At 42.2% G+C, this 15,300-nt stretch overlaps 1 protein-coding gene across 1 annotated transcript in view; it reads left to right on the forward strand.

The window, feature by feature from the left end:
- The window catches only part of GPCPD1 (glycerophosphocholine phosphodiesterase 1), a gene marked incomplete at both ends in the record, with an annotated part of 53,780 nt that overhangs the window by 13,018 nt on the left and 25,462 nt on the right, over positions 1-15,300 (forward strand). The window contains 4 exons of the mRNA XM_080716420.1: positions 5,319-5,394; positions 7,177-7,218; positions 11,846-11,969; positions 13,323-13,554. Coding sequence (XP_080572546.1) covers positions 5,319-5,394; positions 7,177-7,218; positions 11,846-11,969; positions 13,323-13,554 — 474 coding nt within the window. The remainder of the gene's footprint in view (positions 1-5,318; positions 5,395-7,176; positions 7,219-11,845; positions 11,970-13,322; positions 13,555-15,300) is intronic.

A 15,300-nucleotide genomic window follows, 5' to 3' on the forward strand; every position in this document is an offset into this window, starting at 1 on the left:
AAGCTTAAAGTTGTTGCAGACTAGCCAGAGCGCACGCCTGTAATACCAGGAGTTCGGAAGCTGAGACAAGAAGATCTCAAGTTTGTGGACAGCCTCAGGAACTTAGGCCCTGTACAATTTAGTGAGACCCAGCGTCAAAATAAAAATTAAATAGGGTTGGGAGTGTAGCTCAGAGGTAGAATATTCCTGGGTTCAATCCCCAGCACCACACCAAAACAAAAATAAATAAATTGGTGCAAACTTTTTCTTATTTATTTATTTATTTATTTACTTTTGGCAGTCTGGGGATGGAACCCAGGGGCATTCGACCTCTGAGCCACACCTCCTGCCCTATATTTTATTCTTTAGTTTGAAGCAGGGCCTCCCTGAGTAGCCGAGCCTGTCTGTGAACCGCGCTCCTTTAGTGTGGCCGCCTAAATGCTGGGATTACAAGCGTGCCCACCAGCCCGGCTCAGACTCTTTTTCTAAGATGTTGAAAAATGAGTTGTTACAGTTAGTGAATTAGAAGAGATTGCCCGTTTTGGAGGTACCCCTGAGATTTTTAAATTTTCCAGTGTATAGGCCCAGAATTTATTTGAAAGGACTTCAATACAGCTAAATAAGATTACCTTCTAAAGTTTAATAAGGTATTCATAGCAATTTTTTGTTTGTTTGTTGTTTTCTGGTGGTACTGGGGGTGGAACCCAGAGGCTTTCTACCTCCAGGCTATCCTCCCAGACCTATTTTATATTTTATTTGGAGACAGGGTCTCACTAAGTTGCTGAGAGCCTCACTAAGTAGCCGAGGCTGGCTTCGAACCTGTGCCATCCTCCTGTCTCAGCCTCCCAAGCGCGAGGATTACAGGTGTGCGCCACCACGCCCAGCTAGTTCATAGCAATTTTGAAAGTTCAGTATATTGTAAAATTGAGTTATTTACCAACCAACAGGGATTCATAGTGTGAATGCTATAGTCATAAGTGATCGTTGGACTGGCTCTTTGGGCTACTCAAGTCTAGGTGATGTTTTTAATATTTTGTTTTGGTTTGGGTGGTAATGGGGATTTAACCCAGGGACATCCTGCCTCCAAGCTACACTCCAGCCCCCTTTTTTTGTTTTGAAATAAGGTCTTGCTAGGTGACCGAATTTCACTAAGCTGTAGAAGCTGGCCTTGAACCTGGGATCCTCCTGTCTCAGCCTCCCAACTAATGGGATTGCAGGAGTATGCCAGCACATCCGGCTAGGTCGGCCTAGGCGACTCTATGGGGTGGATAGTAGGTTTGTATTAAAATAGATGAGAGTAGAGATATTACAATTTCGACAGAGTAAGTCTCCTATTTAATCCATTCGACTGTCCTTACATGAGTAAGTGTGAGCACTGTGGTCAGCATTTTACAAAGTTCCTCTAACACTTGGAAGTTGAAAAAAAGCAAAACAAACTCTCTCTCCACTCAGATTCCACCCCAGTGGGCATATTTTTCTCATGGTGCACCTCTTAGTGGCCCATATCTTTCATCGCCCAAATCACATTTGTAGAGTAATGCAGGGAGAGAAGAGATGAGGGCCAGCAATGGCATAGATGGCTTCATTGGGGCAGCGTATCATCGCTAAGAAACTTTGTTCCAATTTTAATGCATATATTTGTATCTTTTGAGGGTTACAAAATTAAATGCTTAAAAACCAAATTGATTGATTGCAGCACTGAGAAATGAACCCAGGACATTCTACCTCTGAGTTACAACCCCAGTCCTGTTTTTCATTCTTTATTTTGAGATGGGGTCACACTAAGTTGCAGAGGGCCTCACTAAGTAGCTGAGACTGTCTGTGAACCTGCGATCCTCCTGTCTCAGCCTCTGAAACACTAGGGTTAAAAGCCTGTGTCACCATGCCTGGCAAAACAAAAAGAAAAAAAATATATTTTTTTGCAGTATTAGTGAAGTGATTTATCCCAGGGGCATTCTACCTCTGAGCGACACCCCTAGCCCTATTTATTTTTATTCCTTATTTTTGGAACAGGGTCTCACTGAGTTGCAGAGGGCCTCGCTTAAGTAGCTGAGGCTGGTGGTGACCCATTATCCTCCTGTCTCAGCCTCACAATTGCTGGGATTACAAGCGTGCGCCACCACGCCTGGCTTCTATTTTTTATTCTTTACTTGGAAACAGAGTCTCACTAAGTTGCTGAGGGCCTCACTAGACTATTGAGGCTGGCTTCGAATCTGTGATCATCCTGTCTCAGCCTCCCAAGTACTGGGATTACAATCATGTGCCACCACGCTTGGCTGAAAACCAAATTTTATTTATTTTTATTTATTTATTTATTTATTGGTACTGGGGATGGAACCCTTCTACCACCAGACTACACTCCCAGACTTGTTTTATATTTTTATATGGAAACAGGGTCTCTTAAGCCAGCGAGCGAGCCTGGCTTCGAACCTGCACGATCCTCCTGTCTCTGCCTCCCAAGCTGTCCACACCTCCCAAGCGCAGGGATTACAAGCGTGCACCACCACCCCGGCAAAAAAACAAGTTTTTTTTTTTTTTTTTTTTTTGGTGGTACTGGGGGTAGAACCCAGAGGCTTTCTACCTCTGGGCTATACTCCCAGACCTATTTTATATTTTATTTGGAAACAAGAGTCTTACTAGTTGCTGAGAGCCTCACTGAGTAGTTGAGGCTGGCTTCAAACCTGCACGATCCTCCTGTCTCAGCCTCCCAAGCGCGGGGATTACAAGCCTGCACCACCATGCCCGGCATAAGAAAAATTTTTAAAGTGTGTTAGGAAAGAAATTGTAGTTAAAAACATCTAGGAGGTAGAGAATTAAATGTATTCCCCTTCTTCTTTTTTTTTTTTTTTTTTTTTGTGGTACTGGAGATGGAACTAGGCGCATTCTACCTCTGAGCTACACTCCCAGCCCTATTTTTTATTCTTTATTTTGAAACCGGGTCTCACTGAGTTGTAAGGGGCCTCACTAAGTACCAGATGCTGGCGGTGAACTGCGATCGTCCAGTCTCCCTCCCAAATCCTGGGATTGCAATGGTGCGCCACCACGCCTGGCCCTTCCCCTCTTTTTGATACAGGGAATTGAATCCAGGGCCATTCTACCTTTGCTCTGCACCCCTAGCCCTTTTATTTTTAAATGGTCTGCTACATTGCTGAATGTCTCACTGAATTGTTGAGGCTGGCCTCAAGCTGTGATCCTCCGATCTCCCCAAGGATTAGGATTGCAGGCCTGCGACACCTGGCTTTTCTCTTTCATGTAATGAAATAATATTTACTGCATTTTAAAATGAGCCAATAATAAGAAAGTATGCGGCTAGAGAAAAAGCGCATTCATATCGGGCCTCGGGATTATGTGAATACGTAATGCTGTTACAGGTGTGTGGGGGGGTGCACCTGGGATTGAGCCCAGGGGCATCCTGCCTCCAGGCTACACTCCCAGCCCCTTTTCTCAAAAAGCTGGTGTGTGTGGTGTGTTGTTTTGAAACATATTCCTGCTAGGTTGCTGAGGGCCTCTCTGAGTTGTTGAGGCCAACCGCAAACCTGCAGTCCTCCCGTTTCAGTTTCCAAGTGCTGGGATTACAGGCATGTAATCCTGTAATTACAGGCATGGGATTACCACGGTCACTACTACAGTTTTAAACTTCAAAAATTTGCTAATTTTAAAGAAGAGCTTAAGCGGGCAGTTGTTTTTAATACGCTTTTATCGGTCGTCTCACATCATAACGTCATGTTGACTGACACGTGCACAGCCTTGATTGTGTTAGTGACAGCATTATTTTATGTTTAATATATGCCTCATCTGTTGCATACTTGTTAACATGTGGTACATTTATCAACCGTGATCAGTAATCCAGCAAGGATATAGATGAGTGGTTACTGCAGTCAAAAGATGTATATCATAAAGACAGAAACTTATGTGTTTCAGGCAAATATATACAAGATATGCGTAGAAAAAGTCTCAAAGATCTATATAACAACATTGATAGTGATTATCCTGAAATGGTGAAAATGGGTGGTTTTTTGTATTTTCTTTTTTGCTTCTCTGCATTTAATTTTTTCAGAGAACATGTGAAGAATAATAAATTGGACTAACTTACAAATTTAGTTTGAAAATTTTGCTTTTAAAAATATATTTAAGAAGCTGAGCATGGTAGCACTTGCTTATAATCCCAGTACTTTGGTGCGCTGAGAGAGAAGGATTGCGGTTTCAAGGACAGCCCTCAGCAATTAGTGAGACTCTTATTTCAGAATAAAAAATACAAAGGACTGGGGTCTAGATCTGAGGTAGAGAGTGCCCTTGGGTTCAATCTTCAGTACCCCACAAAAAAAAAAAGGGAATTAACCTTGGAGTCTGTTTCACAATAATTTAGCTAGATCCTGTTTCAAAATAAAAAATAGGAAGGGCCAGGGGAGCCAAGCATGGTGGTGCACACCTGTAATTCCAGTACTTGGGAGGCTGAAACAGGATCGCAAGTTCAAGGCTATCCTCAGCAATTTTGTGTGACTCTTTCAAAATAAAAAAAAAGGGTTGGGGATGTAGCTCAGCAGTATAATGCCCCGGGTTTAAATCCCCAGTACCACCACAAGAAGGAAGGAAGGAGGGAGGGAAAGAGCAAGAGGAAAGGGGGTGGAGGTATAATTCAGTGGGAGAGGGCTCCTGGCTTCAATCCCCAGTACCACACCCCTCCCCGAAAGGGAAGAATTCAACTCATGTCAGTTTCCTGTTCCTCACACTCCTCAAGTTTACATGTCCACGTGTCCTTTCTTTTAGCGCTTTTTGTGCTCTTTGGAAACACTGGTCGCTACGATAGAAGAAATCTGATGTTCTTATTGTTTCCAACTTAGTGTTCCTAAATACAGTAAAGAGCTTCGTTACACCTGTCAGTTCCTCAAGTAACTTGAAGTACTTCTACTATCCCTGCGAGTGTAGGCTTGTTTTGTTTAGGCTCTTGTACACACTTGAAGACTTTCCTGAGTAAAACAGGAGCGTGACCGCTAACATCCCAAGCAAAGTATATTGGTGTCAACTTCACCTTAGTGACAGGGCGGTTATTAGTTAGACAGTGGGCCTCGTAGGCTGATGGGGGCCCGGGTCGGAGCCAGTGTTGTGGGGATTCATCCATTTTTCTTTATTTCCTACCTCGCTCATTTCTTCTAGCATTCCATCATGTTTTGTAACCTGGGTACATTCCTGATTTGGGGCGTATAATATTGATAATTAACAAGATGAATCTCTTGGTCTCAAATTTAGTATAAGACTTAGGCCACAAACATCTAATGGAGTCATGGGATAGAAAATAAGCTATAAGAAATTATTGCAGACGTTTAACTTTTAAATTGCAGACTATCGGTGGTCCATGTCAAGTCATAGTTCACAAGTGGGAGACTCATCTACAACCACGATCAATAACCCCTTTAGGTATGGGCATTAACTGCGTCTGTTTGAGGCATAAAGTTGCTAATGTGCTGCACAGTGGCTTAGTGGGACTTAAGGTCTATTCGAAAGTTTTAAAGTGAATGCATTGTCAGTACTGCAGATTGCACTTAGCATTTCCTGGATCATACCTTCAAAACTAAACAGTTCTTCATTGCTTTTATAAACTTTATTAGAAATGCTTGCCTGGTTATTTTGTGTCTTGGGTTAGAGTGACTTACTATGAAATCATTGCTTTTGCTGGAGTGGTTGGAAAGCTCATACATTCTTCCTGACTGAGCACCCCGTGCTCAGGCTTAGGGAATATTTGAGGAAAGAATTCGTCCAAACAAAGAACTCTATAATTTTAATCTTTGAATAGTAAAAGTAGTAGAATAAATTATTCTATTCTTTTTTAACTAGTAAATCCTCGAGTAAATATGTATGAATGAATTCAAATTTCCTTGTTGTAGTTGACATATTTCTTCTAGTTTACTTAAATTCCCTGCTGGCTATGCTACAATTGATATTCAGAGAGCTTTTTTTTTTTTTATCGTTGTTCTTTTTTAATATTCTGTTTTCTTGTGCCTAAAAATGGCATTTCTCTTTATACAAGTATTTTTTAATTTCCTTTTCTACATTGAGACAATTTGAAGTTCATTTTACATACATTAAATTACCCACTTGTACTCATCTATAAATTGACTTACTATTGAAAAAATATTGTACTTCCTAGGTATAGTTAAAATTTGAAGATAAGAGCTGACTTGCTAGCTTTCTAGCTTAAATTAGAAAGGAGTCGGAGTTTCTGCTTTCCTCTATTTCAAGACACATCTTGTTTAAACAGATGTCTCATTCCATCCTCTTTATTGGATTTTCTTTTTATATGTTTTAATACATTATTAAGTGTATTTAGAATTTTTCTAGTGGTATACTTATAATAGTCCCATACTGAGGTTGGAACTTAGTAGGTATTACACATTTAATAAAGAAATTTCATTTTGAAGCATCATGTATATATTTAAGTATTTTCTTACTGTGAGAAGTAGAATGATTTTGTTTCTCTTCTTTTAAGAATTAATTTATACCTTTGGGGAATAGAACTTTTCAACTTGTACAAAATCTACTAGAGAATCTGTATTAGGAACTGTCTCATTTATTTAACAAGTGTTTCAGACTTAAGTTTAGAGTAAACTTGGAAGGGAAGTAGGAAGAAAACAGATTTAGTATTTTGCCCAGAGCGAAGTTTCTTACAGCCTTTGTTGTTAGAAGGGGGATGCTAGCGTTTATCCTTGTTTTGGTAGCTCCTCACAGCTCTGTACATGCAGGTAAGTCACACGCTTTGTAAAGTTTTAGCTGCATAGAGAGAATAGTTGGGAATTGAGGAGGTTTGCATTTTAGACAAGCTCAGAATGTGCACTTCATAAGAATAAGCATTTTAATTGTGCCAAGACTTTGGTTTGACAGTCCACAAGAAGCTATCATTGGCCAGCAACATGGAGTCTCTGGGTGTTGTGGGTGTAGAGGTCCGTCCCCTGCCTCTGGGAGGAAATGGCTTCCGCTCCCCCTTACGCGCTCATCAGTAGGAGAGTGTGAGAACTGCTGCTGCTAGCGCCTTAAGAGGGGATTCTTGATTGAGGGCTACAATAAATATGCTTATTCACTTTAGGCTGCTTTTAAGTGGTAGATTTAATGTTTTAAACAGCCCTTAAAGTTGGTAGTTTCTCAATTGTTCAGTCTGTATACATTATGAATTCTAAGAAATTTTCTATTTTCCTTGAATTCTAGAAAGTGAAATTATTATCGACGATGGACAATTTGGAGTCCACAGTAAGTGAGACCGAATTTTGCAAATGCTTACTGATATGATCAATGTAAAAATATTTTGGAAATATGTAGGAAAGGAAAATAGGATGTAATATGGCCTTGAATGTACAGGCTAGACACAAGACAAATACACTGTGTTAAAGTATAGTTTCAGCCAAGTGTGGTGGCGCACACTTGTGATCCCAGCATTCTGGAGGCTCAAACTGGAGGATCGCGGTTCGCGGCCAGCCTCAGCTACTTAGTGAGGCCCTTCGCAACTCAGGGAGACCCTGAAAGTAGGGCTGGGTGTGTAGCTCAAAGGTAGAATGCCCCTGGGTTCCATCTTCAGTACCACACACATACACAAAAATTAGAGTTTCCAACCAAATTTTCTCCTTCTAAACTTCTGGCCTTTTGGTGTTTATTTGACTGATGATTTCAGGTAGAGGAGTTTATATAATTAAAAGGAATATACATATGTGAGGAGGGGAAAAAGCATGTTTTAAAACAGGGTCTCAGTCGGGTGTGTGGCACACGCTTATAATCCCGGTACTTGGGAAGCTGAGACAGGAGGAGCACGGTTCAAAACTTAGCAAGCCTCTCAGCAACCTACTGATACCTTGTTTCCAAATAAGAAATAAAATGAAGCTTGGGGTGTAGCTTGGAGGTAGAATGCCTCTGGGTTCAATCCCCCAGTACAAAAAAATAAAGGCCTCAACTAAAACAGCATCTCACTAGTTTGCCGAGAGTCTCACCTCTGGCTGAGGCTGTCCTTAAACCTGCAATGCCCCTGGATACAATCCCCAACACCACCAGAAAATAAGTCAATCAATCAATCAATCAATAAGATAAAATAGGGCTGGTTGTATAGCTCAGAGGTAGAACACTCCTGGAGTTCAACCCCCAGTACCACAAAATGGAGAACAAGAAAGAAATTATATATTGACCTTGGTCAAGTATGCTAGAGAGATTTTTACTTCTATTTTTAGTATGTATACTTTATGGGGTACAGTTTTATCATTTAGTGCAATCCTCCTGTTTCACCCTTCCAAGTACTGGGATTATAGGCATATGCCACTACACCTGGTTTATTTTTTATTTTGAAGCAGGGTCTTGCTAAGTTGCTGAGACTGGCTTCTTACCTCAGATCTTGTCTCAGCCTCCAAACTACTGGGATTACAGGCGTGCACCACTATGCCTGGCCAATAGGAGCCTTTAAAAAAATTTATGGTGGAGTAGAAAATGCCTTATCCTTAAAATATATCGGAAAATGGCATGCATTCTTTGCTTTTCTGCTTCAAAAAATACCATATTCTGAGAATTGAACTTTTCTTCAGTGACTGGAATGCTCTCCCTGGGTCATCATTGCTGACTTGGCATTCTTCTTTTCAGTGCTGCACTTAAGGTCCGAAGTGGAAGGGGGTGGTAGAATGTGTGCTTTACTGCTTCTCAGCTACACATGCTTGCTGCTAACCAGTGTTGTCAAGTACAGAATCGAGCAGGGTCTGGTTTGGGTTGTGTTTTTATTAGGCATGTGTGTGTCCACAATAGCATTGCCCGTGTTCTGGAGGGTTTGGACAGCAATTGAACTTTTCTTTGATTTTGTTTGTAATTGTTTGTATTACATCATAATATAGGCTTGTATTACTTTAGTGTTCTCTTTATTTTTAAAAGACAGTGTTTGCCCCACATGTTTGGAGCCCTGGCTTCCTGCAGGGCTCCCTCTCGTTCCCTCAGCTCGCGCGTGCTGTCCTGTCCCTCAGTCGTAGGATAGTCACCGTTTGTGGCTGGAAGAAGCAACATTTCTTCCTCTTCGGGTTCTTCTGTTCTCCACTTCCCACCCCTTGTCATCCTACATTCAACTTCAGTTAGCTTTCAGGATGGGAAGCCATTTCTCCAGTTCCTCCATTACTGAAAATAATGTTTAAAAGTTGACAATTATTAAACTTTTTGTTGTTGTTGTGTGTGGTACTAGGGATGGAACCTCTAAGCGGTGCCTCACCCTATTTTATTTATTTGGAAACAAGGTCTCACTAATTTGCAAAGGGCCTCACTAAACTGCTGAGGCTAAACACAAACCTCGGATCCTCCTGTTTCCCAAACGTGAGGATTTCAAGGGTACCAAGCCCAGCTTTTGCATCTCACCATATACCTAAGGAGAAAGTGTCTTGAGAGTGTGGTGATGATCCCAACGGAACGTTTGCTAGATGTCATCTTAGGACATGTGTTTTCTGGTAGCTTTGTACTGCTTCAGTAATAGACTCAGTAAGAACTTTCTCTAGCTGGGTGTGTGGCCCATGCCTGTAATTTTTAAATTCTTAAGTCAGAATATCAGGAACTGAGGCGGCAGCTGCACAGCCACAGAGGTAGCAGTGGTGGCCACTAGTGTCCCGAACAGACCAAGGACAGAGACGGGACAGGGTTATTCTGAGTTGGCTCTAAATTGAGCACCGAGTACGGGCGTGGGGGTGCACCCCTGTAATCCCGGTACTGGGAGGCTGAGGCAGGAGATTCGCAGGTTCAGGCCAGTCTTGGCTGCTAGTGAAGCCTCTGCCACTCAGTGAGACCCTCTTTCAAAATAAAGAATAAGAAGCCGGGTGTGGTGGCGGGTGTGGTGGCGCACGCTTGTAATTCCAGCATTCGGAAGGCGGAGACTGGAGGATCATGGTTTGCAGACAGCCTCAGCCACTTAGCCAGGCCCTTCACAACTCAGTGAGACCCTGTTTCAAAAATAAAAAGACTAAAAAAATAAAAAAGAAATAAAAATGGACTGGAGGTGTAGCTCGGAGGTAGAATGCCCCTGGGTTCCATCCCCAGTACCACAAAAATTAAAAATTAAAAAATAAAGAATAAGCCGGGCTCGGTGGCGCACGCTTGTAATCCCCACGCTTGGGAGGCTGAGACAGGAGGATCACACAGGTTTGAAGCCAGCCTCAGCTACTTAGTGAGGCTCTCAGCAACTTAGTGAGATCCTGTTTCCAAATAAAGTATAAAATACCTCTGGGAGTATAGCTCGGAGGTAGAAAGCCTCTGGGTTACACCCCAGCACCACCAAAAAAATAAGAAAGGAAGGAAGGAAGGGGAATAAGAAATAGGGTTGAGGATGTAGGTCAGAGGTAGAATGCCCCTGAATTCAATCCCCATTACCACAAAAAAGGGGAACCTTTTCTTTATGTGTATGTTAGGGGAGATTGAATCCAGGCTCATGCTAACTCCAAGTTACACCCTCAGCCCTATTTTATTTTTTTACTTTTTATTTTTTTGCGGTATTGGGTTACAGCCCTATTTTTTTATTCTTTACTTTGAAACTGGGCCTCACTGAGTTGCGAAGGGCCTCACGAAGTAGCTGAGGCTGTCCGTGAATCGCAGTCCTCCTGTCTCAGCCTCCCAAATGCTGGGATTACAAGCGTGCGCCACCACACCTGGCCTTTTTTTTTTTTTTTTTTTTTTTTGGGTGGTACTGGAGATGAAACCCAGGGGCATTCTACCTCCGGGCTACACTCACAGACCTATTTTATTTTTATTTGGAAACAGGGTCTCTTAGGCCAGCTGAGGCTGGCTTCGAACCTGCATGATCTTCCTGTCTCAGCCTGCTAATTACGGGGATTACAAGGGTGTGCCACCCCCACGCCGGCTACCTGGCCTTTTTTTGAAACAGAGTTTAATTAGTTTGATGAATCTCAGTATTTGCTGAGGCTATCCTTGAACCTACAGTCCTACTGTCTTAGCATTCCAAGAACTGGGATTGCTAATGTGGGCCACCATTGCCTGGCTTCGAATATTTAAATTTGCTTAAATTGTTAAAGCATAAACTGTTAATAATCATTTTAACCTTTTCCCCTTTTTCCTTTTTTTTTTTTTTTGACACTGGACTGAACTCGGGGACATTCTGTCTCCAAGCTATACCTCTAGCTCTGTTTTATTTTATTGTTACTATTTTGTGTTTGGGGGTACTGGGTATTGAACCCACAGGCATTCTACCTTTGAGCCACACACCCAGCCTGATTTTATTTCTTACTTGGGAACAGGGTCTCACTGGGTTGATGAGAGGCTCACTATTTCCTGAGGCTGTCCTCAAACCCGCAGTCCTCCTATTTCAGCGTCCCAAGTACTGGGATTACAAGCATGTGCCACCATGTCTGGTTCTGTTTTATTAAATTTTTAATTTCTATTTTTGTGGAGCTGAAAATTGATCCCAGGGGTAGTCAAGATAAACCCCCAGCCCTATTTTAGTTTTTATTTGAAACAGGTCTCGCTAAGTTGATGAGTGGCTCACTGCATGCTGAGGCTGCCTTGCTGTCCTCCTGTCTCAGCCTCCCCACCATGCCTGGCTTTGTTTTTATTTTTGAAATAGGGTCTCACTAGGTTGAGACTGACTACTTGTGAGGCTGTCCTTGGACTTGCAATCCTCTGGTCTCAGCTGCCCAAGCACTGGCATGACAGGTGTCAGCCACTACACCCAGCTGTAAAAGAGTTTGTTTTTTTCAATAACAAATTTAAGACTACCTATATATTTACTTGGTGAGAAAGAACCAGTGTTATAGAGCCTCCTTATATAACATGTGAACAGGAATGAGCGCTGTCACTGTGTTGTATTTAATGAGTGCTTCAAAACACGTGGAGTAATTATTGTTCCTGTTTACCCTCCCAGATGGTGTTGAAACGTTGGATTCTGGATGGCTGACCTGTCAGACTGAAATAAGATTACGCTTGCATTATTCTGAGAAACCTCCAGTCTCCATAACCAAGAAAAAGTTTAAAAAATCTCGATTTAGGTATGACTTGTTTTGATAAGTAGGTCATTTATTTCTACTAATGCTGGAGAGTTTCGACCCGTTTGGGTTTATCCTGCAAGTGTCTAAACTAGACATAACACACACATATCTACTGTCACACATTCTCTAGTAACCAAAGGGTTCTGGTGAGAAAAACGATGTTTGGAAATACTCTTCAGAGTTTTTGCATGTGTGTTAGTACCAGAGATTGAACACAGGTGTATTTTGTAACTCAGCTATACCCCAGCCCTATTTTTTTATTTTTACTTTGAGACAGGTCTCACTAGGTTGATGAGAGTCTCAGTACTTACTGAGATTTTCCTAGATTACAAGCTTGTGCCACCTTCCTTCCTATTTATTTATTTTATTTTTTCGTCTGAGTATATTTTACGGGGGATTGGACTCAGGGGGATTCTTCCTTTGAGCTACGCCCCCAACTCTCTTTTTTGTTTTTTATTTTAAAACAGTCTCACTGAATTGCAGAGGGCCTCACTAACTTGCTGAGGCTGTCCTCGAACCTGCAGTCCTCCTGTCTCAGTCCCAGGATTACAAGCATGTGCTACCCGCCCCGTTCTGCTTTTATTTTGTTTTGAAACAGGCTCTTACCACCTTGCTGAGGCTGCCTTCTAATGTGCATCCCCGTCTCAGTCTCCTAAGTTCTGGAGTTACAGGTGTGCGCCATCACACCCGACTCCTGGAGTTCTAAACTTGACTGTGACTTAAAATGAAAATTTCCAGAATAAAGAACATATTAGTATAGTAGGTCCAGATTTTTAATGCTAGCTTTGTCAGTTTTCTAGATATATGTAAAGCTTTACATAAATGATTATTTAGTAAGTCACTTCCGTTTTTCTGCGCTATGGTTGTACATAGCTGCAAGTGAGGTGGCTTCTCTACAGCCCAGGCAGCCCAATTATTTGAAATGTGTGACTTGGGGACAATGTTTTCTAACTCTTGAAATGTAACGTAGACTAGATTGAGTGAATAGTTTTCAGTAACCGAAGACATGGATAATATACAGTTATTTTCCTAATAAAATTTATACTGCTACTGCAGTCCATAAATCCTAAAATGTTTTACTATAGTGGCATAAATATTATAGCACCTACCACTAAGAAAACCCAAAAAACAGTCTTATTAAGTGTAATGAACATTTATCTCATTTTAATACCTTACAGAAACATGCAGATAAGACAAATCTAATACCTTAACCTGAAAATAGTATTTGTGAGCTTTTTATGTATATTTTTGGACAAGCTTTGGAGAATACTCTTGAACTCACACTTAAGTCGCAGTGTTAGAGGTGTTCCTCCGTGCCGAGCGTCTGTCTCACCGCGTTTTCCTGTCCTGTAGGGTAAAGCTCACATTGGAGGGTCCAGAGGAAGATGACGAGGACAGGGTGTCTCCCACTGTGCTCCACAAGATGTCCACCAGCCTGGAGATCTCCTTGATCAGCGACAACGAGTTCAAGAGCAGGCACTCGCAGCCCGAGTGCGGGTACGGCCTGCAACCCGACCGCTGGACCGAGTACAGCATCCAGACGATGGAGCCCGACAACCTGGAACTGATCTTCGACTTCTTTGAGGTGAGGAGCTATTTTAGAGCCTCTTGACAAAGAATATGGCAGGAGCTTGTTTTTGCATGTGGTTTGATCTTCATTTGAAGTTTATTATGTAAAGTCTCTTTTTTAGCAGGCATTAGAAACTTCCGAGTTGACGTACTGAAGTACTATTAATACTATAACTGCCACGTGTGGTGGCCTACGACTCTAATGCCACCAATCAGGGAGCCGAGGCAGGCAGATCACAGGTGCGAGGACAGCCTCAGCAAGTAGACTCTCAGCAACCTAAGGAGACCGTTTTAAAATAAAAATAAAATAGGGCTGAGGGTGTAGCTCAGAGGTAGAATGCCCTAGGGCTCAATCCCCAGTACCACCAAGCTATTAAGCAAAATAGGCTGTGTATCTTTTGGCAAACAATCTGACCTAACTAGCATGACCAGTCAGGTTTGGTGGCATGGGCCTGTTATCCCAATATTGGGAGGCTGAGATAGAAGGATCACAGGATCAAGGCCAGCCTCAGGAACTTAGTAAGACCCTGTTTTAAAAAAAAAAAAAAGGCTGGGCATGGTGGCGCACGCTTATAATCCCCGGGCTTGGGAGGCGGAGACAGGATCGCACAGGTTCAAAGCCAGCCTTGCTGGTTTAAGAGACCCTGTTTCCAAATAAAATATAAAATAGGTCTGGGAGTGTAGCCCGGAGGTAGGAAGGGTTTCATCCCCAGTACCACCAAAAAATAAATAAATAAAATAAAATAAATAAACAAAAAGAAAACAGAAATGCGAAGAGCTGGTGATGCAGCTTAGAGGTATAACTCCTCTGGGTTCAATACCTAGTCCCTAAGAAAATAAAACAGAAAACACGACTAGCATGACTAAGTCCTCCTCATGGTGGACATCTGACTGTGACTGAGATGGTTTATCTGTCTATCGTCTGGTCATTTATTTTGGTACTGGCATTTGAATCCAGGGCCATTCTGCCTCCAAGATACACCCTCAGCCCAATTTTATTTGTTATTGGAAAGAAGGTCTCACTAGGTTGCTGAGAGCCTCGCTAATTGCTGAGCCTGCAGTCGTCCTGTCTCAGCCCCCAAGTACTGGGATCATAAGTGTGTGCCGTGGTGCCTGGCTCTTCATCTCTTACTTTGAGACAGAATCCCACTGAGTTGAGGAGGGCCTCACTAAATTGCCGAGGCTGGCCTTGAACCTATGATTATAGCCTCTCAAGTACTGAGATTATACACATGAGCTACCAGGCCTGGTTTGTTTACTTACTTACTTACTTACTTACTTACGGTACCAGAATCGAGTGCTGAAGCATTCTACCTCCCAAGCCACAATCCCAGCCCTTTTTGTGTCGTTGTTGTGAAGCAGGTCTTACTGCGTTGCTGAGCCTCACTACCTTGCCGAGGTTGTCTGTGAACTTGCAGTTCTCTTCGTCTCAGCCCCCGGGCTCTGGGCTACAGACAGGCACCACTCTGCCTTGGTAAATTTATATTTAACATACGTGACATTTTATACAAATATAAATAAGCTTATGTTTTATATGAATTTATTGCAGAGAATCTGTCTAAATTCTTGAATATAAGTTTAATTGTATTTCTTTCTCACAAGTCTTCTATAGAATCTCAGACTTTAAGGAAATTCTTTGCTCTTTAAGTTAAAAATATTTAAGTATTCAGAGCATCCGGGCATGGTGGCACACACCTGTAATCCCAGTTCTTGGGAGGCTGAGACTGAAGGATCACAGGTTTGAGGACCGCCTCAGCAAGTA

Source organism: Muscardinus avellanarius (genome assembly GCF_963383645.1).
Source record: "Muscardinus avellanarius genome assembly, chromosome: 19".
Taxonomy (NCBI): domain Eukaryota; kingdom Metazoa; phylum Chordata; class Mammalia; order Rodentia; family Gliridae; genus Muscardinus; species Muscardinus avellanarius.